At 41.1% G+C, this 27,879-nt stretch overlaps 2 protein-coding genes across 6 annotated transcripts; one reads left to right on the top strand and one right to left on the bottom strand.

Moving 5' to 3' along the window:
* Positions 1-67: 67 nt before the first annotated feature.
* Positions 68-4,981, top strand: dedd (death effector domain containing). 4 transcript variants are annotated; one of them, XM_085926829.1, is made up of 5 exons: positions 68-215; positions 1,604-2,208; positions 2,504-2,608; positions 2,688-2,792; positions 2,915-4,981. In XM_085926829.1, exons 2-5 carry the CDS (start codon positions 1,671-1,673, stop codon positions 3,316-3,318), a joined length of 1,152 nt encoding a protein of 383 aa, XP_085782955.1. In that variant the 5' UTR covers positions 68-215; positions 1,604-1,670; the 3' UTR covers positions 3,319-4,981. The 4 variants fall into 4 exon arrangements, with proteins under 4 accessions (XP_085782955.1, XP_085782974.1, XP_085782964.1 ...); XM_085926848.1 differs by lacking the exon at positions 68-215 and adding an exon at positions 227-446; XM_085926838.1 differs by lacking the exon at positions 68-215 and adding an exon at positions 227-539.
* A 713-nt stretch (positions 4,982-5,694) lies between these two features.
* LOC147061725 (paired box protein Pax-7-like) lies at positions 5,695-26,511 on the bottom strand. 2 transcript variants are annotated; one of them, XM_085913255.1, is made up of 9 exons: positions 26,364-26,511; positions 25,147-25,382; positions 24,424-24,568; positions 23,681-23,824; positions 13,573-13,772; positions 13,261-13,426; positions 12,889-13,085; positions 8,550-8,787; positions 5,695-6,150 (listed from the first exon to the last, which is right to left on the bottom strand). In XM_085913255.1, the coding sequence occupies exons 1-9, from the start codon at positions 26,446-26,448 to the stop codon at positions 6,035-6,037; spliced, it is 1,527 nt and encodes a 508-aa protein (XP_085769381.1). In that variant the 5' UTR covers positions 26,449-26,511; the 3' UTR covers positions 5,695-6,034. The 2 variants fall into 2 exon arrangements, with proteins under 2 accessions (XP_085769381.1, XP_085769382.1); XM_085913256.1 differs by having other exon boundaries at positions 24,439-24,568.
* Positions 26,512-27,879: the final 1,368 nt, after the last annotated feature.

The raw sequence follows: 27,879 nt of genomic DNA, 5'->3' as shown, positions 1-27,879 counted from the left end.
TGTACTAATAATTGTTTTCAGTTTTTGTGACGTTCAATAAAGTTTAAATATTCAAAGCAGAGGAAGAAGAAGAATGTGGCTCGGGAGGAAACGAACAGTACTGTAAACAGGAAGTACTTTCATTTTATCCCAAAGTCCAATTGGTATGTGTTTTAGTGCCGAAAAACAACAGACCGCGTCTTATTACTGGCCGATAAGCGCCGTCCTACTACAAAGTAAGAGTTTTGAAACCCATATAGTTCAGCATCATTGTATGAATAAGCAACACAAATTTATTTGTCCACGAAGAAGCCTTGCCAGATGACGCGTCAAGCTAGTTTAGCATTAGCTCACGCCGTGTATTTACGGCGTTATACCTCCTCTCCATTAGCAAAGGAACTCTATGCGTGGTCACCCCGTCAAACACAACGAATACCGGGCATCACTTTGACTTGAAATGACTGTTGGTTAGTCTTTGTTATTTTCATTTATTTTATTGTTTTTACGTCGGCGCTGACGGAGGAGCGGTTCAAGTTAGCTTGAGTCCGCAGCAATAAGACGTATGTCACGATGATCCGCACAAATTTTGTTTTGTGTTCAATTGAAAATGTTTTGTTTTGCCAGGTCATTATCCAAGATTTGTAGACTGTTAGCGTCCTCAGATTAGCGGGTTTTTTTCCCCCCTCAACTCAATTGCACGCACGTTTCTGTTCATTATCACGTCATACCTTATGACTATAATGGCAAGTGGGACACTTATAATGTAGAGCGACCCATTTAAGTTTGAGGTACAAGTTAGTTGCTGATTTTATGAAGCTTCGACGCACTTCAAAGGTTAATGGCATCCTCTGTGCTCTGTCGTATGCAAGTCCAGATGATCCACGGCCACTTTGCCATATTATACTCATAGGTTGGCTGATTTCTGCATAATTTTAAAATGTCAAAGCACACTTGCTATCATACCTTGAACGAAAGCCGTGATTTAAAAAAAAGAAAAAGATAAAAGCTAATAATATGGTAATAATATGGATGCACAGTTCAATGTTATTGTCTTAGTCTGTTTATGTCTTCTGTCTGAAACTATTTGCACGAATAGTTTTGGCCCCAGATAGTGGTCTCACGTAACTGTTTCTCTAGCATCAATACAAACAAAAACATTTTGTTTAGAGGGCAGGTGCTCAGACTTCCTCTCACAACATGGATGTTTGACTCTTAAAAAGTAGCTCTCAGTGTTTTCTGTATTTCATTGCCTACATGAAAAAAAGTAGATATGTTTCGATGAAAACACAACATTCCAATTAAAAAGAGGAGAGGGTGCAACAAGTCTTCTTTTTCCAGCCCCTTTTAACAGGAGTTCCTGTCAGCCTCTCTAGTTAAATAAATCACTAAGCCTTCTCAAAAGACTAAACTATTCTGCATGTGACTGTTTTAATCGGCCATTCCAAATTTATTTATTGACTATTGTTTCTATGTTTAAGATGACTTTTAGTACTTCTATACATAGAGTTTGAAATTTGAACCCGCTTTCTATTCCAGCTAAAATGATTGTTTTAAGTAGCTCCAGCAAAAGATTACATGCCTCTTGTTATAGTACAATGAATGTATGTGTTCTTCCTTTTTATAGCTCATTAGCCACAGAGGAAGACAGCAAAGGATTTGCAGTTGTCAACCTTGTACATTTGGACCCTGCGATGACATCACAGCAGCCTCAACTCCACGGCGGGGCGATTCATCACCAGGTTGCCCACAATGACTCGGTTCAACAAGCTCATATTCAGGCCCATCACCTTGACTCAAATGCGAGCGGCACCACCTCCGGCCGTCTGGATAACAGAGCTCTCGCACACCGGGCCAGAGGCTCCACTTTGGCAACTAGCGGAGTCTCGGCCTGTTTGGTCAACTCCAGCGTATCCAAAGGATCGAGGAGTTTTGAGCCCTGGCCTGAGGAGGCAGTGGACAAGTCACATGGGTTGAACTCGCTCCACCGCATGTTTGATATCATCGGAGCCCAGCTGACTCACCGGGATGTTCGAGTCCTGTCGTTTTTGTTCGTCGATGTGATTGACGAGTACGAGCGTGGCGGCATCAGGAGTGGAAGGGATTTCTTGCTGGCGCTGGAGCGCCAAGGTCGTTGCGACGAGACCAACTTTCAACACGTGCTCCAGCTTCTGAGGATTATCACCCGTCATGACCTCTTGCCTTATGTCACACTTAAGAAACGACAGGCCGGTAAGTCATTTCCAAATCATGTTTTTCCAAATAAGATTGTATTTAATGGCCAACTTAGTAATCACGTGTTAATTTTGGATCAACTTGTTAAACTTGTTGAAAGGTTGGTCTTTTTATTTAGCTGTCACACTGGTTTAACCAGTTCCAATGGGTAACTTCAATTTGGCTTGGCATGATGGTGCAGTATTGGTGGGGATTTTACTTTAGTCTTCCATCTTTATAACGTGGCCCATTCGTTCAAATGTGATGGGCGCAGTAATAGATATATCTTCTCAGCCTTAGCCATCTTCCTCAGTGTGTCCAGACCCCGTTGACAAATACCTGGAAGAGACGTCGGTGCGCTACATTTCACCGAGAGGAGCCACAAAGAGCAGGGAAAGTGCGCCTCACAGAATGACGGGTGAGTCTGTGCCAGCCAGTTTTGTTTCGTAAGACAAAGTGGGAAATAAAACCTTTGTCTCTATGGCCCGACCCAACAGGACCCTATGTCGGAGCATCCCGAATGAAAGCATCCTCTTCTGGAGCGAACGGCGTGTGGAAGAGAAGCCATTCCTTGTCCGACTTCAGAGAGAAGCAAACTTGTGGTATGAATGAAGTAGCGTGAATAACATTTCATTTGAACAATCTAGTGTAAAAATAAAAGCACAACTTTGGTGAAAATGAAAGTGGGGCATTCTTTTGACCATCCTTGTTGTGGGCTCCCTAGATATTCGCCTGCGCGTCCGCGCTGAGTATTGTCAGCACGACTCGGCTCTCCAGGGCAACATCTTCTCGAACAAGCAAGAGGTGGTGGAGCGCCAGTTTGAACGCTTCAACCAGGCCAACACTATCCTCAAATCACGAGACTTAGGCTCCATCATCTGTGACATCAAGTTCTCTGAGCTCACCTACCTGGATGCATTCTGGAGAGACTACATCAACGGCTCCTTGCTGGAGGCCCTGAAAGGAGTTTTCATCACAGATTCTCTCAAGCAGGCCGTGGGCCACGAGGCCATCAAACTGTTGGTCAACGTCGACGAGGAGGATTATCAGGCGGGCCGTCGCAGACTTCTTTGTAATTTGGTGACGAGCGGAGATCCTCCCGGAGGTATCAAAGACTGCGTGTCTTAGACAATGAGCTCAAGCTTGCAGAAGGACTACAACTGTGCCTCTCCGTGGGGAATTGAAAGAGATGTAAAGGATGTTGCACATGTGATACGCGTGTTTGGAATATGTGTATGTGTCTGGAATTCCAGCGATCCCACAGATTCATTTCGCGCAATGCGCCGAGGATAGTCGGTACCCCCAACGTATAGCATGCAAGGGGCAGTGGGGACGGGGCCAGCCAAAAGAAGTAAGTCTCGCATACAGATTGACATTCATTGGGAAATGAATCTGTTTATTTTCTTCAAGTGAGAAAATGTTTGGTTTTATTTACTCTGATTTTGATAACAACGACAAATGAAATCCTCTATGGCGTCAACTTACTCCTCGGATGTACCGACTTTTTTTTTTTTTTTCTCTCTTCAGATAATTTATTTTTTCAGGTCAGATTTGTTGTATTAACCCATTTCGAAAGTGTTCAGTATGTTCTGTAAAGCACCGGCTTTAGTAGCCACACAGTTTGTTTGAGACGTGTATGTGTGTGTGTGTGTGCGTGAGCTTGCGTGTGTCTAAGAACATTTTATACTAACAGCCTGGGACTGATTATTGCAAAGGTATTTCGGATTTTGTTTCTACAGAAGCATATTGCTGCCATGCCAGTAAAAAAAAAAAAAAAAGATTCAACATCATGTTGTAATACTAATTTTTATGTTTTAATATAAGTTTCAGATAACAAAAGTTAAAACATGATACACTTTGGCTTCCACAATTTATTGTAACAAATCCAAGCAATCACCTCTGGTTCAAGTCGTTGGTGGAATTCTTATTGTGTTTTATAAATCAAAATTTCTAGCTACATAACTATCCATCCATTTTCTATTCTGCTTGTCCCCACGGGGGTCGCGGGTGTGCCTATCCCAGCAGTCATTGGACAGTAGGCGGGGGACACCCTGAACTGGGCTACGTAACTACTGTTTTCAAAGTAATAAGAGGATCAAGTGTTTGAATTTTTTTTTTTCTTCCTTTGACCTGAACCAAATTAAGTGCTTCATTTTGTTATGTCGAATGTGGAACCCAAAAAAATACCGTTTTAACACGATACATTATCCCGTTATGTCTTTTCAGTAAATTTCAACTGAAGTTGGACGATATTCCCTTAAAGGGACAGTGTGTTGATTTTGTTTTTGCCATCTAGTGAAGAATTGATAGAATGCAGCCACATAAGTTGGAAGCGTGTGCATTTTGAAGCATGCGCGTTATAGTGCCTCAAAGAGACCACTCTTCGCAAGCCTACCACCAATTTCCTCAGCAGCATAATGTTGTCACAAACCACTTCTAGTATTCAAGTGATGAAGTGCATTGTATTTGTTATGCAATTTGTGATTGATTAATTGTTGCAAACATGTCAGCTTCCTGTATGGTGAGGCGCGAGCCATACTTTGCTACGACTAGATCTACGATTATCTTCATCTATTTTTTGAAAATGTACGTTGATGTGATGGAACTTTTTGTTTCCGCATATTATTGAAAATAATGGTGGTTTTTATTTTTCACTGAAATGTCAAAACATTCCACACACTGTCCCTTTAATGTGTCATAATAAATTGTTTTTGTCTTAAGAACAGTATATGATGGAAGTGAACGTGATTACCTTCCCATTAAAAATCATTGGAAAACCATGTACAGTCAATGGATAAAGAATTCTAGCTCTATGCTTTACATAGGATGGTATAAGGGTTGAGAATTTGTTTCCAACCTGTTTTCAAAAGGAACATATGGTTGCATTCCAATCGCTGGGTTCCTAAAGTATTTGGGTCAAAGTGCAAAATGAGGTCACTGGTGGAATGAAGCCTATCCCAAGCCCACTTGGGACAAACAAAGCATTGACATATTTAATCAAATTCCGCTTTTATTAAATAAATCAAAGGCGGGCATAGTTACAGAAGGCAACTGATGTCTGATCCACACAGATGTGTCAATGTCGACAGTGAAGAAACAACTTGAGGATGAATTACAAAAAAAAGGACTCACTTGCGACAATCCACTGTGGTTTTCACCACCATAATAATAATGATAATAATACCTGCCTTTTTGTTTTATTTTGTGAGAATATAATAACGTCATAAATGGAAAATCTGTGGCGTCGTACTGACAGTTATTATACATTGAATCTCACGTAAAAACACAAAAAAATTATTTGGACCTGACATTTCTTAATAAGATAATATATTACAAAGATATACATTTTTTACAGTAAAATGATTGCGTATTTAGCTACCTAAAGGTGATTATTAAAATGACAAGTAAAACAAAATATGTCCATGTAAGTCAAAGTCCCCAAATATTTTTAATACTCTTATCATTGCAATTAGTTTGCAGTTATTTGACAATTCCAGTTTCAGATTGAAGGACACCAACTAACCATCCCATTGACTGTAACTCAGTGAATTATTTTGTTCACCCAAAGTTTTCCAATTGTTTTTGTCCACTCCACATCCATTTAAAACGCAGCTACATGGAGCAACTTAAAACATGTTGAAAATACACCGAATCGGAATGCTCGGATGTAATTGGAAATGACATAAGCTGGAACCTGCAGTTATGAACCGAAATATCGTCATATCAAACTAAACAATTACAAGTTTAGCGTACATTTGGTCTCTTTGACAAAACGGAACTGCGGGTATTGAGGTGATTGTTCTCCAGGTGATCCGTTGTGTTGATGAGGTCATACGAGAGAGGACTAGTACGCCTGACCAGTTTCCACCTGCAGTAGTCCCAAAACACCCGAGTGGTCGGAGAGCTTCACCCTGCGCTGGCTGGACAGGCCCACGTTCTTGGCCAGACAATTCATTGCAGCTGGAGAGGACAAGAGAAAGCGTTATCTCGTACGCATTTCCATACTGTTGTTCACACCGATTGAAAATTCCACTTCATTCAGGAACACATTTGATGTTACATTACTTTACATACAATTATTTTGAGGATTGAGTAGTTTGTTCTTGATGAATTAGCCGCTAACACAGCTAGCATATTCTCTTCAGGAAAAAACGTTACCCTTTTTGTGTAAAAAAAATGGACTGATATGAAAATAAAATAAACAGTAAAATAGTATTTAGCACTTTTAATTATGAAGAATTTACTCATAAAAAGTGTGCCATTGATGGTTGAGCTGGACAAATCAAAGTATTAACTGGTTGAATGCTTCCTTTTCTTTAAAATGTAAAAATGGCCGAATAAAAACAACCCAAATTCTTCAAAACCGTTGGCGCCTAAATTGACCTCCAATTGTGGACTGACACACATATTACACTCCAATTTACATAAGTCACACATTTCTACAGTATTATACCTTTTGTTTGTTCATTACAAAATTTGATCAATGTAATCGAAGCAGGAATGCATTTTTTTTTTTTTTCGGTGAGAGACCAACAAAGTGAGTGAAACAGACCAACATAAACTAATTAGCTTGGTTGTGTTGTAATGTCAACTTGGGTGGCTGCAAACATTTAGACGAGCAATATCCACATTTTGTTTTGTTTATTCAAAGTCGTCGATAAGAAGACAGCAAGTCAGACAGATAGACAGACAGACAGACAAAAGGCCCATAATAATAACCAAAGGTTTCCGAAAGCTGGCACTAATGCTCAGCACATTTCTCGCATAGATCTCCTCCCATGTCGAGTTGCTGATGGCTTCTCTTTTTTTTTTTGAAATGACGAAAAGGAGAGGCATGTCGACAGCAATGTGACATGACGTGGTGTGTTTGTGTGCGGATAAGGAGCGCGTGGAGTACACACACCAAAAAAAAAAAAAGCAGAATATCACACAAGGAGGAAGAAGAGCATCTATGGGCGGGCAAGTCTGTCATCCAGGAGCACTTTGGGAACCTCGAAGATTTAGTGAGGCCTTCCGTGTGAAGCTTTCCTTTCCCCCATCAGACAGATTTACACCTTAAACCCCCGCTGAGCAGTCACATTGAGACTCGTCTGTGTCCAAGGTGGAGCCTATCGAGCGACACACAAACATGCGCGCGCGTGCGCGCGCGTGCACACCGCCGCTATTTTGACAGTAGACTATGTTCTTTAATCCGTCAGGTGCTTTTTGAATTAGAGCAAGAGTGAAATGCCTGAAGTAAAGTTAGATTTGAAGGAAGAATAAAGTGGGGGTCGATGGAAGGCCTCAACCAAAATCTATGCAGCCCCGAGAGGATCGTGTTGAGCTTAACTCCAAGACGCACCACTTTAAAGGCGCGCCTGGTGAATCCAGCAAAAAATGTAAAGCAAAATCAAGTGATTAATGAATTAACCGATGATGGGCAATTAAAGAGAATGTAATTAATATAAATTGTGATATTAAAAACATTAGAAGCAAAGAAAAATGATTTATGCGCAAAACGGCGTGGTGTGTATGCACGTTCCCAACATTGTAAGCGTCCCCTGAATGCACCATGTTGCTTGCGCACCAAGCGTGTGACGTTATGTGAGTATGACACCCCATATAGATCAATACATTGAAACGGACTGAAAATGGATCCACCCAACCAAATAGGGTAATGTCACCGCCTATGCATTTTTTTCAATCCAGTTTCTTATTCCTCCACTAGATGACAGTGTGAGCTGTTCCTGCAGCCTTATGTTCTGTCTGTCTGTCTGTCCTGTCAAGCCAATGACAGTTGTGATGGCAGTTTGACCTATAAAAACTTGCGCAATACAGATGTTACCATTTGTTATCATAGCTTTGACGTTTCAGGAAAAAAAACATTTCACCTGTTGCTGAACCTAATGCTTACACAAGTATTACAAATATTTTACTATTTCACATTTAATGTTAATATTATTATTATTATTATTATTATTATTATTATTACCCGATGCGGTGGAGATAAAAGAACAAGGGCAGGTTTGGAATCAAATCATCTACATCTGATTAAAAATTTCGGCTAAAATGTGTTGAGTAGAGCAATTTGCAGATTTATCACAAGCACAGACCATGTCAGAAGGACGAGTTGACAATGACAAAATAAATAAAGACGTATACAGCACTACATGGGAGCAAAAGAGGAGTGAGGGGGAAAGAAGCTTAAGCAACAAGACTTTCTAGTAGCTTGCGCTACTCTGCATTTGACCAACAATCACCACATCCATGATAGAGGGCTCAGGTATAATGCTCTTTGAGGTCCTGTCAGCAAACACTCGCTTTACCGGGAGCAGTAAGCGACAAGTGTCACGCTAATCCAGGACACCAGCAAGACTTACTCTGGCCATACTGGGTGTACTGGTAGCCCACTGCAGCCACAGCCGGATCCACGCTGTAGTTGGTGGTGCTATACGTGGGGGGACAGTACGACTGCGAGGACGGAAGGCCGTCCGCCGTCTTAATGGAGGCCTCAGCCGAAGGTGGAGGGGCTTCCAACATGCTGTGGAGCGGCGACACCGAGAAATCGTGTTGGGATTGGGAGGAAACGCCACTCGGGTTACTCAGAATGCTCATCACCTGCAAACAAACAGAAGCAGGGATGTGATTAGTGCATCAAAAGGGCTCATCTCAAATCTCGTAATCGCAACGTTCCCATGCTACACCAAACACGTGGTGAGCGTGACGCTTCGACAGCTGGACGCGCACATTGGAGGGGGAAGGATTTCGCCTGGTGACGACTACAATTTTGCCACCATTTAATGCAAGCAAGCGTTTTTACGTTCCCACACCCCAAACGCACACACGAACTCCAATGACTGAGATTGAATTGCGTTGCCAGAAAGGCAAGTAATAAATTCGTGTGAACGCAAAACATCGAACAAGGCCGGCAATTGTATTCATGCCGCTGTTTCTCAACTGTGTATTTAGGTGGCGGGATTGAGCGTCGAAGACATTCCACCCGCTAACTGAAATCGAGGAACCTCTGCGTATCGGTATCCTCTGCGAGTATCGGTATTGTCTGCGAGTATCGGTATCCTCTGCTTCCTGCACTCTTCACCGTGCATACCTCAAACCATAAAATCTATCATTGCTTACTGTTGGAAAGAGGTGGGGAACACCCTGGACTGGTCACCTGCCAATCGCAGGGCGCATCCAAACAAATAAGCATTCACAATCACAGAATATTTAGAGAATGCAACATGCATGTTGCTTATGAAAATGTGTCTGGAAAAAAAATGTTGATCCGTGATCACTTCCCTCAAATTTAATTCCTCAGTGTTTCTTCTATGTTTGGAGCTGCAGGTCTGATTATTTTATTTGGTGGCGGTTAAGCTTCTATCCACGGCGAAGCAGAGTGCGTTTTTCAGCTGACATCTCCCAACCTCCCTGTATGATGGTCTAAATATATACGCTCATCCTTTTTGATTGGTTGACATTGGAGTCTGCCACTTGACAGTATGCCCAGTCAAAGGGCTTAATGCCACAAATTTTAATAGCAGCTGAGACTAATATTGACATTCAGCTTGCCAACACACAATGTAAAACTGTGTACGAATGGAAATTGTCTTTTGGTTGATTTGGTTTTGTTTGTATACCCTCAGACCAAAACGTGAAATGCATCCGAAATGGACAGTAAACACAGACGGTACAATATGACCGTATAATATGATCTTTTGATTTTATTACAGCATCCCTTTTTTTTGGTTAGGATTATGTACAAAAAGTACAAAATTATTTAGCAATACGCACGTCACCTTTGCAACAATGCTCTGCTGTTCCTATAATAATAGTCATTTTGTTGCTTGTGTGTTATGCTCGTGCAATACAGCAAAACTTAATAAGGTGTTGCTTATTATTTGTTCAAGCCGACCTATTGGGGAACTTTTGCGACCTTGAACCAACCCTGATGAGAACGCAGCATTTGCTGCATCCGAAAATATTCGCAGTTGTTCACCGGTCTATGGGATAAGGGCTTAAGGTTTGCATTGAGTTAGGCTTTTTATTTTATTTGAGTTATTGATTGAGTCAATCAATTCACGATTGAGTGAATTTTGGGCCATTTCTGGCTCCTATAGTATTAAACATAATTTCTTATTGCAATTTTAAATTCTGATTGTCTAAATCCCACACTAGATCAAAATTGTGTTCACTTCCATATATTTTTAATTGGGAAAATATTTAAAGCCTGCTTTCTTTTTTTACATTATGAATACCTATTAAATCACACAAGGCTTGGGCATTTTACATGCACTATATAAGAGAGTGAACGCGAGGGCGGTGTGTGTGTGTGGGGGGGGGGGGGGGGGGGGGGTGTAATATGTGTGAAGAGGCAACCCCGCACCCCACCAGCCCACCTTATCTCAGGCCGACAGTTGTCTGGAAACATGAGCAGAGGCCTGAGCTAGCGAGGCAGGCAGGCCTGGGGATATGGATCAAAGACACACAGCCACAGAACCAAAGCAGCTCTGATCCCCCAACACTGAAACCAACTCTATTCTAGCCTTACTCGCCCTTCTCTCTCTCTCTCTCTTTCTCCCTCTCTCTCGCTCTGGCTCTCTCTCGCTCTCTCTCGCTTTCCCAATCCAGTGCAGTTCAGGCGACTAAATCTTTTTTCTCATAGCAAACTGGAAAGAAAAAGCGCGCTTCTTTTTTTGTGTGTGTATGCATTGACATTTTGGGGTCACTGTGTAGAAAGTGATCATGTCACCTTCAGTGACCTGATTTGAAAACTGTACATCCAATTCATGTGAGCTACTTTTTTATATATATATATATATATATATATATATATATATATATATATATATATATATATATATATATATATATATATAAAAAAGGAAAGCAATCATAATATTGTGATGGTTTAATGAAATTTTTCCTCACTGAGGATCGCTTCGTTTTTCTTTCCACAGTGTTTTGAATTGGCAGCAGTCTCCACATAAAAGCAAACATTCACCCCCCCCCCCCCCCACACACATACACAAACCCTCCGCCCCCTCAAATGTGGAGTGTGACGTATATTTTAAATATAATATGACTGCTTCAAATTGTGTTTACCGCATGTCAGGTGTTGTGCATGTGCTATTCAGAAAAGGAATAAGTGCTGTGCCACTATCTCATGTAAATGCTTAAGAATGCCATAAAAGAAGGAAGAACATTGTAAACTCAACTGTAGTCAGGGAATGGAAATGAATGAGTCTTATTGATTTCTCCCACATGAGACTTGTATGTTCAAACTCATTCACAAGCAGTAAGCTTCCAAGTATGCTCATGATGTGAGCAGCGTAATGCAGCCTTTGAAATTACATACGGACAGTAGAAAATACTGACAACACTCAATGGCTTTTTTATTTTTTAATTATTGAGTAAAGCAGAGCGCTACTACATTTTAAGCTAAGCGTTCTAAATAATTTCTACGAAGCCTCGCATAGATGTTTGTTAATGCTTTTGCTAGCTGAGGCAATGTAATTAATCTTTTTAACCAAGACCTCATCTCCCAAATTAGAAATGCAGTTGCCTGATGTAATACTTTGTGTAGTAAACCTTGACTAAAGATAAACAACACAAAAGAGGTGAATTTATTCCAAAAAAATATGGATTTAAAAACACCCTTTGCCGGAAATGGTGTTGTTGCTTGATGATCAACACCAAAGCCAATTCGGATAAATATAAATTTGAATCTCGACCCTAGGTTTTAAAATTCCTATAATGGTCAAATCCCTTGACATCAGTTCTAATCATCCTTCCCTGGTGCATTGTCAAACAGAAATAATAGTATTTTATTTTCTAAGGAGCCTAATAGCCAAGTGTAATGCAAGCAGTCAAAGCTATTCGCAAGTAAACCAATAACCATAACAATATGCAGCCCTCCGTACGGTAATCCGTGGTGTAAACCAAGGCAGCGTTCTTTAGGGATAGAGATTTTACTAAATGAAGGAAGCCATGTCTCTTGATATACATGCGCTGTTCTTTTTGTAGTATTAAGCCCCTACAAAACGATTAAACACGTGCTGTAGAGACACCTCTGTTATCCCCAACTCCACGCAACAACAGCAAATCCCTTTCTTGTCAGAAATCCTCGCCTGTCTTGTCAATGAAAATTGGACGGATGGGAGTAGGGCAGCTTTGGGGAAAACAAGAAAAAAATTAAAAATCAAATAAACGGATGGTTAAGGTAATTGCTGGAACTTGTGGTGGTCAGGTTTCTCATTTGCACTGTGGGATTAGCATTATAATTGCAGCCGTGTTTGCGAGGCTCGAAATATTATTATTGGGTTTTTTTTTTACTTAGAGGAGCAGTTTTGTGCATCAATGACTTTATTTGAGAAGCAAATTTTTTAGTGTTGTGGAATTTGCAACAGCATAAGACCTACGAATCTCATTCCACATGGATTTGGTCAGTTTTTCACCCAATTCCAGCCCAAGGAGGAAATAAATGGATTGACATGCACCTCATCTTGATATTTGAGTAACTCTGCTGTAACAGGAAACCTGAATTAGTGCATCCCATTGAAGGTTTTTGATCAGCTATTCTGATCTGCTGCAAGTATTTCCATTGGCACGCAGACCCCTGACATATGCTGTCAAGCCCAACATCAATGAAATGGTATTAAGCGATCCCGCAAGCACACCAAAGTCCTCACAAGTACAGCAAAAAAAAAAAAAAAGATTTACCTGCGGAGAAAGCCCAGTGCTCACCGGGTTAACGTGGCCGCTGGGTGCAGATGTCATGAAGGTGTCGGTGTAGCCGGAAAAGCTGTGGCGATTGGAAGCTAGACCATAGGTGGAAGCGCTGTCGTTGCCTGATAGACCGCTCTGGTGAATAGTGGAGGGAGGTAGCGGTTGGGGCCGGTGAACGGTACCTCCGCCATCTAAAGAGATAAATCACAGCCTGTACATTTGTAGGAAATGAAAAATTGGACAAAATATGTTCCAGGAACCTAAGAACTCTCAAACCGTCCCATTAATTCTTTTCTTGGAACATTGTCAGCATTCACTCCAATTTACCAGCTGTATATTCATAGAAGATCAAATGTGCTGCTCTACCTTGGGACAAAATATTGCTTGGGTAGCCGGAGTCTGCCAGTTGGTATGTAGGAAGTGTTGGCATCCCTGTCGGGGGAAATCCACCAGGCAACAGATGGTTGAAAGCCGCTAGCTGATTGGCTCCTGCTTGCTTTCGCCACCTGGCCCTGCGATTGCTGAACCAAACCTGTGGCAGAATATGCATGAACCAAACAGGGTCATTTTCTCGTGGGATGAGTCTTCAATAAGATGTAATCATTAATTAGCAGTATCATGTACATGGAGATCTTGCTTGGACCAGGACTTTCAAACATGTTGACGTGTGTGTATTACCTGCACTCGCGCCTCAGTGAGTTTAGTCATCTGGGCCAGCTCTTCTCTGGTGTAAATATCGGGGTAGTGGGTTCTCTCAAAAGCCTTCTCCAGTTCTTCTAGCTGCTCGGCCGTAAAGGTAGTGCGACTCCTGCGTTGCTTCCTTTTGAGGGGGAGATCGGGCTCCGACTCCACATCTGACACTTCATCCATTCGACAGCCTGTTTGAATAATTGACACTTGGGGTTACTTTGTGCCGTCATGTCTTCATTTATCATGTTGCTAAAACTACTGCAAATGATTTAAGAGCAGCTTTCGATATTGTTCTCATTGAGAGACCTATTGGAATCTCAGATACATTCCTTTAAAGCCCAGAAATACCCACTTTCAACTGGTGTTCCTCAAGGCTCTATCCTCAGCCCTTTTTTGATCATCTGACTTTTACCGAAAGGTTAGAAAATAAAATGTAGCGTGTAAATAAACATTTCAGGGGCATTGTAATTGAATTGTGAAATTAAGGTATCTAAATAAACATCTTCATTCTCCACGGAGTAGTGCTTTCATACTGCCTGGTGAAAAATAATTTCAATAATCATAATCACTGTTGATATAACAATAATAATAAATAAAGAAGAATACTAATCATTCATACTGCACGATTGTTCTCTGCCATGACACACATGAAAAGTCCTGACAACATCGAGACCATCCTTTATGTATCATTTGCCACTCCATTGTCACTTGGAGTAGAAAAGCTTTGGATCCTTAGCATAAAGTTTGACAGCCTAGTGGATGGGGGTAGGAGAAGGGGATGGAGGTCCTCTTTTCAAATTATAATAGGAAGCAGAGATTATAGCAAGAATGACGCTCAGAGCCGATAGAAAGGTTCAACCAGCGATTGGTCTTAATAGGAAGATTCACACACATGTTGCAAATATGCTGCAGCAGAAGAACAACAGTACGAACAACCGCGCTGATTTGTCGCAGAGAGAATATGATTAGTATGGCGCTCATTTTATTCAAATCCCTGCCATTGTGTGTAGAGACAAAAACTTGCCATAGAAAAAAAAGGAGCACATCTAATTCATTTAGGGCTGCAAATTCAAGACAAAGCTGTTTCTTCATTGTTGGGTTTTTTTCTGAAAAAAAAAAAAAAGGCCCACTCTTATTACCTAATGATGATAACATTAATTCAATTTTTCTGTGAGAGTTAACATCACCAAATTAATTTGGAGTTATGTAATTGAGTAGCAGAATGAATCGAGCGCTCTGTTCCTCTGTGGCAAGTTGGCAGCAGCTTTTTGGTTAATCTTTGCTTATACGGGAAGGATGAAAAATGCTGTCTTGCAATTGGAAAAAAAAGTTCAATATTTAACAAAGAAATAATGTTGTGTTTGTTCTTTAAGCTAGACCAACGATGTCGCTTTTAGGCATTATAAGAAAATGTTTTTATGATTGATTCATGTTTCTCATTTAAAACTGAAATTGGTGGTCAAAACGTTGTGGCTGAAAATGTTGTTACATTATAGCAACACTTTAAAACAACCACAGCTGTATACAAACACAAACACAGAAATTCTGGAAAAGCCCAAATTGCAAGGAAAAGATCACATGCACCTGCTTTTGCGAAATTGGGAAACGTCAGCGTCATTTTAACCCTCAAGGGTTCTGTTTGAAGATCCAGGACAAGAGTGGTTCAGAGTCCAGTGAATAGATGTGGATATAATAAAGTGGAGCCGAGCTGTCACGGTCCTGGAGACTCTTTGGATGTCTCTCGGGGGTCACTTGCCATAGCTCTGCTTAAAAAGAAAGCCGTGAGTGTCCCCCAAGCTTTCGGTTTAAATAGCAGACACACCACAGGGGGTCGTTATGCACAAAGACCACAAGCAAGCAGGACCTCGACAAAGTCTTGACTACTGACTCAATGGTGCCCGGGGGCATCTTTAAGAAGAATGGGGTCAGGTGATGACAATGAATTACATGAAATTAAAAGTGAACATTTATTTTATATGATTTCAATTGAGATCAGTCATTTTACTGCTTTTGGTGTGTTTTATGCCTGTCTTGGTGTTCCGGTGGAACGAGGAGGTTTTCTGTTAAACGTCCAAGGCGTGCCTAACAAATTGGTGGTGACTTTTAGATAATGAGGGGGGCCGCTTTGATTGGCCAGTAACCCGTCCGGCTGTGTTCACACCCACAACGGCGTAACGCACGTTTCTAACTCCGCCGATTTACAATATTTCCCAAAGAAAGAAAACTTTACGCTACGCTTAGACACAAGGGACATTTATTTATTAACTTAACATGTTCTGTATGTTTTGGGAATGTGAGAGGAATACCTGGAAAAAACATTAATCTCAAGAAGAACATGCATGCTGTGGTTCCTTGCTCTTTAAAAAGAATGAAACCCTCATGATGTCATTATTACATCTTCTTTTTGTATATTTACTTTTTTAACTTTGATTTTTCCAACTGCACAATACTGATATTTGACTTACAAATTTTCCAAGCTTTCAAATGAGGCCCAAGTGTTCTAATTTATTCAGACAAAGCAAACCTCCACTTGGCACCAAAAGTCTCTTCATCAACAAAACCTGCGCCACAACGCTCTCATTGTTTCACTTCATCATTGTTCCTGTCTTTGTGTCACCGCGCCTCGATTTAGACCCAACACATGAAGCAAAAGTGTACCGTAAGCAGCACTATGCAGATTTACAGTGATGAGTTAATACGTGCCAACAGATTTAGGAACTTTGAGCTGAATTATGTTGGGGTAGAAAAATATTTGGGAAAATCACAACTTTTGTGGTTTCACTCACACAACAACACGTCTAGTTTACTTCAAAGATGTGTGTTAAGGCAAACTACGTGCACTAAAGGATATAGTGTATGATATATTTAAGTGGCATTGAACTAAATCCGGCCCACTCAAAGATGCTGGCTTGTTGTGGGCATTATGTCTTAGCAAACTGCTAGTAAATGCAAAGTCTTGATCTCCTTTCCTCCTTGGACTCTTGCATGCTCACGTCTTTATTTAGTAGATAAAAAAAAAAAAATAGCCGTAAACAAAAAAAAAAAAAAATGCAGACTATTAATAAACAGCTATATGTATTAGAGCTGTGCGCAAATATGATAAGAGGCCATCCCAAGATATGCTTGACACAGCCCGCGGCTTTAAAAAAAAAGCAATAGCGGAATGTGTTTAAGAGAAATAACATTATTTCATTGGGAGAGATCAAGAATTCACTGATATGTGCCTGCTGGAGAAAACGCTTTGGGGTGCGCTCAATGATACATAGAGGAATTCGGAAGGCGGCCTCATCAATATCATCCTCCGTCAAAATTGAATGGAAATACTATCATTAAAAAAATAGGATGATACGAAAACATAAAAATGGCAAATAAAACGGCAAATAAATGTCACAATTTTGCCTCGATACAATAAACATTATGCTGCTCCTCTGCACCTTGGCCACTCACAAGCAGCACAATACAGACAGAGACACACTAACAACAGTTTCTCAACTGACTCATTAAGCTACAGTCATTTGAATTCTAATCATTGTTAGCAAAGAGGATTGTCGAGGGCATGCCGGAGCCTATTCCAGCAGTAGGTGGGGGACACCCTGAACAGGTTGTCAGCCAATCGCACTTGCAGTCACACCTATGGGCAATTTGGAGCGTATGTTTTTTTTTTGTGATGTTGGAGAAAACCGGAGTGCCCTGAGAAAGCCCACGCAGGCACGGGAAGAACATGCAAACTCCACACAGGGAAAGCTGGAGGTGGAATCGAGCCCCCACCCTCTGAACAGTGAGGCGGACGTGCTGGCTGGCTATTATTATTATTATTATTAGGGCGGCTCGGTGGCGCACTGGTTAGCACATTCGCCTCACAGTTAGGAGGGTGCCCGTTCAATTCCACCTCCAAGCCTCCCTGTGTGGAGTTTGCATGTTCTCCCTGTGCCCGCGTGGGTTTTCTCCAGGCACTCCGGTTTCCTCCCACATCCCCAAAAACATGCTTGGTAGGCCGATTGAGCACCCCAAATTGCCCCTAGGTGTGAGTGCGAGTGCGGATAGTTGTTCGTCTCTGTGTGCCCTGCCATTGGTTGGCAACCGGTTCAGGGTGTCCCCCGCCTACTGCCCGATGACGGCTGGGATAGGCTCCAGCACGCCCGCGACCCCCGTGGGGACAAAGCGGTCCAGAAAATGGATGGGTGGATGGATCATTATTATTATTATTCTATTATTTCGCAGGAGAGTCATTGTCAGACTGATTTGGATTACTCATTTGGTGAATCCGAGTTGAACTCAGATTGTGGTCTCTACTTTTCTTCGAACTGTGTCAAGCCACGAGCTGCTTGAAGTGGCAAGGCAAGCCCGAGATGTGTGTACTTGCAGGCAAACAATGCAAAGTGTAGTGAGTGGACACAGCGAGCCCTCCCACTGCAGATGTACATTAATTCCAAGTGGGAGCATTAGAAATGCTGATCAGCTTGGCAGCGCACAGTCTAAGCTTTCCTTTCAGCGTTTTGCTGTTGTCTACTTCAATCGTGTCAATGTGAGGGAGTCTTTTCAGAGGTATTCATGCATCTGCCTTCGGGCCACAATGCTTGCCATTTTATAAACTGTCAGCCTGCGTGCCTCAAGTATTTGCTTCGCATTGTTTCCTTTTCTTGAATCAACCCCCCCCCCCTCCCTCCCTTTCCCGACGGCTGAAGCACACACAAAATAGAACTCGCAAAATGTTGGGATGGTCACAATATATGTCCTCTCGGTTGATGGTTCAACTCTCGCTTCCCTTCCCACACTTGTCAAAGAGGTGTCCTTCATATGAACAATCATATATACAGTAGGCCCATTTAGATTTGTAAGTGCTATTGCTTCAGTTTTAAGGTTTGCGATGGAGCACTGATGAGTCGTAAATTAAATTCATTAATTAATTCTAAATCTTCCAAAAAGTTGATGAACGTGACTGATGTAAAAAAAACAACATTTGTTAGCTCTTTTGAAATTCTGGTCTTCATTCAAATAAGAAAAGATGACAGATGATGAACACAGTAACTATAAATCCATTTATCCGCACCTTTACCTTTTTTTAGCTCTTCTCAAAATTTGGGATGTTGAGTGGAACCCCATTAACAGTTAGGCCACTGTATAAAATCCAGTGAACAACACTTTTTTTAAGGTCCTAAATCAGATAGATGCTAATAGACATCAGGGTTGTAAAAAAAAAAAAAAAAAAAAATCACTGATTATTTCATACACAACATAACACAATATGCTTCCCATAGTGTAATTTAAAGTACAACATTTAAAACCAGTTTCAGAGTTAAAGAGATTCAAAAGCAAGGTAGAGAAATAAAAAACAAGTTGACTAAAATTTGTGATTACCGTGCAAGAACGTGATTTGAAAAATTTTGATTTTGAACGCTAGCTATGGGGAAACAGCATAATTTTGAACCTGGCTTTAAAAGCAATTTCAGTGTATTGCTATGTTTGTCATCTTTATTCATTCATTATTCTTCATTTTGATATTAATTGGTATGAGCAAATCGGAGGGTGTCATACACAAGTACAGAGTAAAAAAAAACTGCTTTTAAATGGTGATTTTGGGGGAAGGGCATTTTATGGTACGAGTCCTCCTCCTATTTCTTGTTTGAGTACATCAACATGACTCCTGTGGAAAAAAGGCATGAAAACAACAAAGCTAGTAGTGGTGATCTTTTGCATTGCTAACTAAAGAAACGGCATGGCAACCTTTAAAAAAAGAAAAAAAAACGCGGACATTGATGAAAAGACTGAAATGAAATGTTCACCACGAAGTCTATTTTACATCTACTATCCTGCAGCTACTGCAAAAGAGTAGACGAGAAGAAGCAGAAACATCCTTGAATATTGTCCAGCGGGCTCACTGAAGGTAATTTCAGCGGATGAAAGAATTCTTCCCTGCTGCATTTGAAGCTGGATATTCAAGTCAAGTCACCTCTTTGAAGTCTTCACTATTAAAACACCTTTAAATAACCGAGGATAGTATTTAACTTGCAGCAACGAGGAACTATTTCCAGAGTTGTAAAACAATGTCTTGTAGGAGTGCAACAAATATTTGAAGACGGGCATTTAACGAGAGCTGCGACGAGCTCTGCACTGGGGGAGTTCAATGCAAGACTCGTGGAGGGCTCAATTAATGACCCAGCGAAGTGTTAACTTTTCATCCACTTTGTCTTGCGATATTGTTGAGTGTTTTCTCTCATTGCCATTGTGCGGCGGGCTGTTAATGGGATCCCCCGGGCTGGTGACACCCCTCAAGTCCACTTTGCCTGTTTGCTCTTTGTTCAACGCTCCCCTTTTGTTGCCCGATCAGCCTCCCATCGGGTCGCCGGACAAGATTCATGGCATTTGTCGGCCAAATGAAAGGAGGATTACGGGATGGCTTGTGAACGGCCTATTGCAGGAGTGGATTCTCCGATACGCCCCCTCTACCCCCAAGCGCAGCGGCTCCCGTTTCTAAATATTTGTTTTCTAAAAGACATCCCAGATAAGTCCACATCAAGACAATAGTGAAAGGGTGTCAACAAGTGGTTCAGCCAAATGCTGATCAGCGTTGATTTGTACCCAATTCAGTAATTGCCTACAGTAGTTTTTGTACACAGAGGAAAAATTATTTTCAAAAAATGCAACGCATTTTCATCACATGCCCAATGGCGGTATAACAAAGTAACCCGATATGATATTTTCAACAATATTGATGGGTTCACAATATAGCCATATTTGAGGGAAAAAACATCAGTATATGTCTAGAAAATATATCCATATATTTCTTTTGATGATGTTGATGATTATGAGATATTGTGAGATAATAGCAATATTTTGTCCTGCTAAAAAAAAAATAATAATAAATGCTCAGAGTCCAGTTGTCTGTTGTCATTTTTGAAATAGGCCAGGCACTGAAAAGACAACCAAGGTCACATCCACCAATAAAGGTTTGTACGTATGGTCGCATTATCGAATGTATGATTTGGATGGATTTTGATTATATTTGAATGCAGCTTTATCATTTTTATTATTAGGAACTACGCTGTTGAATGAAACTGGAAGTGTTGCTGAGTGTTTAGCAAGGCCAACAAATCAAGCTAAGACCAATTCCTTTTTTCCACATGTTACAAATGCGCAGAAAATAATGAGAAATCGTAAAAAGAGCATTTTAAATGGAATTTGATCAACAAAGATGTGGTATAATTAATGTGGAATGGCTCGGTGAAAGATCTAAACACTACACTTTAAAATTGTAAAAGCAAAAAAAAACGTGTGTGTGTGTGTGTGTGTGCATGTGTGTGTTTATTTAAATGTCCCTGATTCTTTGGTGTGAGACAGCAAGGGGGGAAAGAGGAGGTTAATCCTAGTTCAATACACTGACGCACAGCCCAGGATGGAGCCTGTGACGATTGTGTTATCTCCAGCCAACATTTGGGTTCCCCCACAATTCCACTCCAAAAGAATTGCTGCGAGAGGGTGCATGAGGAGTGGAGGAAACGCAGATGCCCGGGGAAACGTGCTATCAATAGCTGCAATACAACGGGCCTTAGACTCTCACTGTAGACGGCCGCCGCATTTGCTGATCTCAAGTAGCTGTGCGCTCAAATCCAAAACTCACTGACATAACATTCACAACACGAGGTACACCTAATGGCATCCAAGACCAACATTCCCAATTTACACACTTTTGAACCAACAAATGCTTTTTCTCATATTATGGACTTATGGTCAACAATTGCTGACAACCGTTTATGTAAAGACACAGATTATGTTAATGATTTATAACTGTAATTAGGAAATATGCAAATAAAATTTCAATAAATATCTGGTTACATTTTAAAATCATCACTTATACAACATTCTCAGGAAATCACAATGTCCCATTATTGGCCAGCTATTTTTAGAACACGCCTGCAGGCTATTCAATAGGTCCTTGAGGGCACCACGTTGGTGACCTCCCCCCTTGATTTGCTGTGTTGCTCGGTGTGTGGTGGGACTACTATACAGTAATCCCTCCTACTTCGCGGGGGTTACGTTCCAGACCCACCCGCGAAATGGGAATTTCCGCGAAATAGAAACTAGATTTTTTTGAGCTATTCTTGGAAGATATTCTATTTTTATCGCTGACATCAACCAGCTCGCTGCTAGGGGACTTTCATATCAATGGACTGTGCGCTCCGCATTCATGCCTTAGCGACGAGACTAACAGTGTATTGCTATGTCCAGATGAAGGCCACCGCCGGTGGAGAGTGTTATATCTTTACTATTTTCCAGGTTCTGATGTAGCAAGCATGGTTCGGACAACGACGTGATGGATACTGCTTTATTCCTTTCATCACAGTCAGTTCACTGGCCGTACATCGCAACACTGAACGTCCCCGAAGCTCCCCCTCCCACATCCGGGGTTTTCCCACTACGGAACATGAGTTAGTCCAAAATATACAACAGAGAGAACCCCCTGAAGTCACATGTGACGATAAAGTATACTGTACTGACTCTTTAATTTATTCATTTCAAAACAAGAAAACGACTTTTAAACGTAAGCTATCATTATTAAAGGAAAATGAAGAAACTCAAGTGGCCGCGAAACCTCGTGAAATGATGAAATTTCTGCGATAAAATAATTAATTTACGCATTTTTGAAAACCCGCGATACAGCGAAGCCGCGATAGTTGAAGCCGCGAAGTAGGAGGGATTACTGTACCTATTTTTAGAATGTGGGAGAAAGCATGGGGAGAACATGCAAACACCAGCTTAGAGCCAAGATTCAAACCTACAGCGTTCAACAGCCGAACCACCATCCGTTGACGGCGACATCATGCACCTTCGCACCCCTCACAAGAGTTCCGTTAAAAAAAAAAACACTCAGATGCTGAATTTCCCAGGGAGGCCAAACAAAATGTGAGAAGAGAAAGACAAAACACAGAAAGCTACTTGAAAGAAGCTGTGACTCCCAAAATGCAAGTGCAACTCTGTGACAGTTACAATATTTTTTTTAATACATTATCAGTAGTTCAATTATTTGTATCCTTATGTGACAGTTTGGAATGTTAAAAATGTCACTTTCTTTTGGGAGGTTCGAATGATACGTATTATTTTCTATTTTTAAACGCCATCATTTGGGATTTGTTTGGGTTTTGGGGGGGGGGGCGAATTGATAGGCAAAACTATAGAATCATAATTTTCCATATGTAAACAACATCCGTGCCATTAAAACGCACCCCCCCCCCCCAACTCCCACAAGAGCAAACCCGAGAAATAAATGGAATTAATATTTGAAAATGCAATCCAAAGCACACGGAAGGCTACCTTTAAACCTCATGAATTTTTCGCCGCAGGCTCGGCACCATGAAGTGAGCTGCCCAAAAAGATGAAAGTGAAAAGAAATAAAAGCTCAATTTAATCTGCTTTGGGGCCCTGCAAGGGAGCGCATGTGCCTGGAAGTGTAAGAGTGAGGGCTGATAGGGGATAAATATATTTCTTACTATGCCTCTGAGCTATTACATCCCTCTCCAACACAGACGCCTATTCAACAGACAACAGTTTCATTAGCAGCCGTAGTCCTATAAATCTTGCGATGATTAGGAGATGACAGAGACACACACTGGGCTCATCTTTTGAAACGAGGAGGGCTGAAGATTATTCAGGAGCAGTGCAGCTCATTTCATTTATTTTACTCAGCCCTAAAAACTGCTCAACATATGTGTGAACTATGTTGAATAAAAATCAAATACAAAGGTTAAATAGTGTACTCTGTCCTTGCTTGCTTTTGTGTGTGTGAAAAAAAAAAAAACTCCAAAAAAGACAGATGTGAGTTATATTTCTCTTATTTCGTTGGTTAAAATGTTTTTTTTTTTTAATGACTATTATAAAGTAACATTACATATTGTTCCAAGCCACGTCCAGAAAGACACCATGTCTAATTGATATCGACTGGCACATCGCTCCTCTTCCCAGTAAGCATGGAAGCTGCTCCCCGTGGGCCTGACATTGCATCAATAACACATGAGAAATAATGAGGGGGTCCTCTGGGGGGGAGCCGAGCTACAAAACGACCCGCTCAGGCCCAATTTGTTGGGAAATCCCTGTGGCCTACCTTTGTCTCTTAAGATGCCATCGATGCTGTGCTTGGCTTTCTTGTCTTCCTCTTCGTCTTTTTTAAAGCACTCCTCGTCTTCGTCGTCGTCCTCGTCGTCCTTCTTGCCGAAACGAGCTCTCAGTATTCGACTGATGGAACTCACTATTAATAAAAAATACATCAGCATTATTGGACTATTGTGATGATATTTCATTGCCAAGTTATATTTTCATGATATTATCATGACCATTATCATACGTATTGTGTGTGTGTGTGTGTGTGTGTGTGTGTGTGTGTGTGTGTGTGTGTGTGTGTGTGTGTGTGTGTGTGTGTGTGTGTGTGTGTGTGTGTGTGCGAGTGTGTGTATAAATCATAATGCTTCGCAAAGGATTATTGGTCATTAAAATGTAAAACAGAAAAAAGTTAAATGCAAAAATTAATAATACGTTTACTGCTGGACTCTAAAAACTCTTAAAAACACCAACAACTACTTTACATAGCGTTTTGGTTAGAAGGTTGTGTGGATGGATGGATGGATGGATGGATGGATGGATGGATGGATGGATGGATGGATGGATGGATGGATGGATGGATGGATGGATGGATGGATGGATGGATGGATGGACGGATGGACGGACGGATGGACAGACGGACGGATGGACGGACGGAGGGACGGACATGTAATAGTGGAAATGTGCAAATTCTGTGGCCATACAACGCTGAATGGCAGCAAACGAAAGAAAGAAGTGGAAGCATCTTACCAGCGAGTGTCTCACCTGAAGGGACGCTGCTCCTGTCGCACACGCCGTCCTTGAGCAGTTTATCTCGGATCTCCCAGCTGAATATTCCCGGGCTGTCGTTCTTGTATTGCTCGATTCTCTTCTCTACGTCGGGCGTCGCGACCTGCTGCATTGGGCCCCGGATGACACAGCCACGTCACTCGTACTGACTTTCATTTATTTATTTATTTATTTATTTATTTATTTATTTAATAATATTTTATGTATGCACCCTATTTATAAATACATACACGCACATGCAGCCGCATGCATGTTGCACATCTCTGATTGTGTGAATGCTGAAGATATTAAAAGAAAATCCATTCCAATTTACAAAATTTCCCATTTTCCACACTATCCTCACACAGAATTTAAGTGAGACATTCGACAATTTTTTTTATCTCTATTCGGAACGTTTTGAGAATTATTTTTCACCATCTCTCAAATTCCACATTTTTCCCAAAACCACTCGATAGGTATAGGCGATATTTGACATATTTATCAGCAACACCTGCATTCTAACCATTCCAACTTAAAAAAAAAAAAAAATCTCCTCATTCTGGACATGCAGAAATAATTTTCCCGTTCCAAAAGATACAATTTCCCGTACTACTCAACACAATTTCATTTAAGCGACGTTCAACAAAAGGGTTCGCATTCTTTTCCTTGTATTAATTGCGCAATGTTTCTTGTTGAAATGCTCACCCTGGGTTTGCTGCCTCCGATCGCCCCAGGCCGAATGGAGCCGGTCTCCTGGTAGCGGCACAGGATCTTGGACACGCAGCCGTGGGATACCCGCAGCTGGCGGGAGATGACGCACGGTCGGATGCCGTGGTGGGCCATCTCGACTATCTTGTGGCGGATGTGGTTGGGCAGGGGTCGGCCGTTGATGAAGACGCCCCCTAATTGATTGACCCGACCCTGGCCTAAAGGTGTAGACACTGCATGGGCCACCGACACGGTGGCAGGAAATCATTCGTTTTTATTCAAATGATACAATCGCAGGTTTACAGTTAGTTTTGATCATTTCACGTTTTTTTTATTGTTTGGCCTACTTCAATCTGGGTATAGGCCTATATCCCACATTATGTAACGATTTTATTTTTCCTTTTAACCTCGGGTCATTATTTACAAAATCGGTTTTCTTACACTTTCATTTTCCTTTCGTTGTAGCCTTTTAAAATCAATTCAGAAAAACGTATTTTTAATTCTCATCAACAGATTCTAAAATAGGAGCCACAAAAAAATGTGGAAACACATATATAGGCGATTTAGGTATACAACGTTGATAGAAATTAAATTCTCTGCGTTTTGGGATTGTATTATTTTATTGCTCATTTCGAATGCATGAAAATATTGCGGAAAAATATGATCCATATTTTTCTTAATCTCATCTGTGAGGCGTTTAACATGCAGCACAATTCATTTCATTCCTAAAATAAAACGTGTAATAAATGTCAAGTCGATTCTTTTTAATCGTTCACCCAATTGTGAGCTGGTATCTAAGGTGTTTAAAATTGATTATGTGTTATATTCGTGATTTGTTAATTATTGAGAAGGTAGTTAAAGGATTGAAGATTGCAAACCAGTCAGACGGACCAAATGACGCGCAAGCGGCGCCTTTTTTATATATATAAACATTTTCTTTTTTATATGTAGATATTGCCTATAATTGTCGTGAGACTGTAATCGCCAATTTGCATGCTGCATACACGCAGTGCTCTTCTGCACTGCAACAATGTTCATCTAACATATTAATGTGCATTATATATGCAACTTAAGTTAAGGCGAAATATCACGTTGAGTGTGTTTTATAATGATAAAAAAAAACAAAGTTACACTTGACAATGTTCTTTTTTTTTGGTCAGAATTCATCTCCCTTTGTATAAATTAATAAAGCTCGTTATTTCAAAAAGAAATACCTTCCAGAGGGAAGCAGGTCCTTGGGTAGTTCTGCCCAGAGGCCGGGCGCATCATCCGCGGCACGGTTCCGGGTAAGGCTGTCATTGTCTGTCACTTGTTTAATAGGCAAGGAAAACGCACGAGAAGCGAATCTGAAAAACAACTTGGATCCCCCCCCAAACAAAAGGTGGCAGCCACTTTGAGAGGTCCAGCGTTTTGAAGAAAGCAGGATGCATGCGGCGGCATTAATTTCAAGGGCGAGGAAAGTTGCCTTGTGGAGTGGCTTGGGCCCACGTGGACTGCGTCATGTGTCAAGAAAGCACGACTTTGGCGCTCAGGCGGAAAAGTGCAAAGGGGGGGGGTAGGTCGGGACCAGTGATAGGTTCCTCAGAGCCTCTTGTATTTAAACAGAAGCTCCAACAAGTTCACGCAGCCAATGGGATGGAAGCGGAGCTCTCTCGTCTCTCTCACATTCACAATGCAGGGGGTCCTCAGTTTACGACGTTGTTTGTAAATCGGAACGCGTGGCCGCTGTTTATCGCAGCAGTTACCGCAGAATGTTTCCATGCAGTCAACTTTGATATTATCTACATATATTAAGTCTTACTTCTTCCCACTCCTTTTCAGACACGTAAACTCAGCTCATAGTAGACTGTATTCCGTTTGTAGTTGGTATTTATAGTCATAATTTAAATGATTTTTACCTTGTTTTTGCTTTTTATTTCTCTTCATTTGATTGATGTATAGTTTACATGTTTGAAACAAATTATTTTCAATTCAATAAATTCAATATATACACATTTACGCACGGGCACACACACATCACATATTTTAGAGAAGAGATGCACACCTCATGAGTTCAAACGTAAAAGCACCTGAAACGTTGAGCGCCTGTATCATATTCATCTTTGACAGCAATGTTTTGGCAAAAATGGACCTCATTGTGACAATTCTTAGCAACAAGAGAGTACCGTATGTGAAAAAATTGCTTCTCATACATTGCTCAGTCGCAAAAATGGAAACAAATGCATCCCTCTGTCAGTACTTGATCTACTTTGCATGCTGGTTAAAATAGAAAATATTATTTAAGATGCACATGTGAATAACTCAGCTGCCAGGTTAATGTGTTTTTCCAGTGGTAATAAACAAGATGAAAATGGCAGCAGTCAACAGTCAACCATGTCCTCAAGTGCTACACATTGTCATCCACATCATGTGATAGGCTTGTTCTCATAATCAGTTAGATCAGGGTTGCCTTGACCAATGTCAAAAAGAAAATAGTCTGTTTGAACCACATGAAAGCAGGAGGCCCCTTTATACCGTGACAATTTGGATTGGTAACACTTAAATAGTGGCCAAGGCATGAAAAAGTGGGTCTCAATCCTAAAAGTGATCTTCATTAGACCTGAGACAACACATCACAATAACCACAACAGCACCTTGCTGTCTGGGGTTTGGAGATCTTCACCTTTGCTATTGAATGTGCTTTTGAAAAAGTGAACCACATCAATGGGAATGGAACATCTTTCTCAATAG

This window comes from Syngnathus leptorhynchus, chromosome 1 (assembly GCF_054491065.1).
Source record: "Syngnathus leptorhynchus isolate UIUO chromosome 1, UIUO_Slep, whole genome shotgun sequence".
In the NCBI taxonomy this organism is placed as follows: domain Eukaryota; kingdom Metazoa; phylum Chordata; class Actinopteri; order Syngnathiformes; family Syngnathidae; genus Syngnathus; species Syngnathus leptorhynchus.
This window is presented reverse-complemented; position numbering and strand designations above follow the sequence as displayed.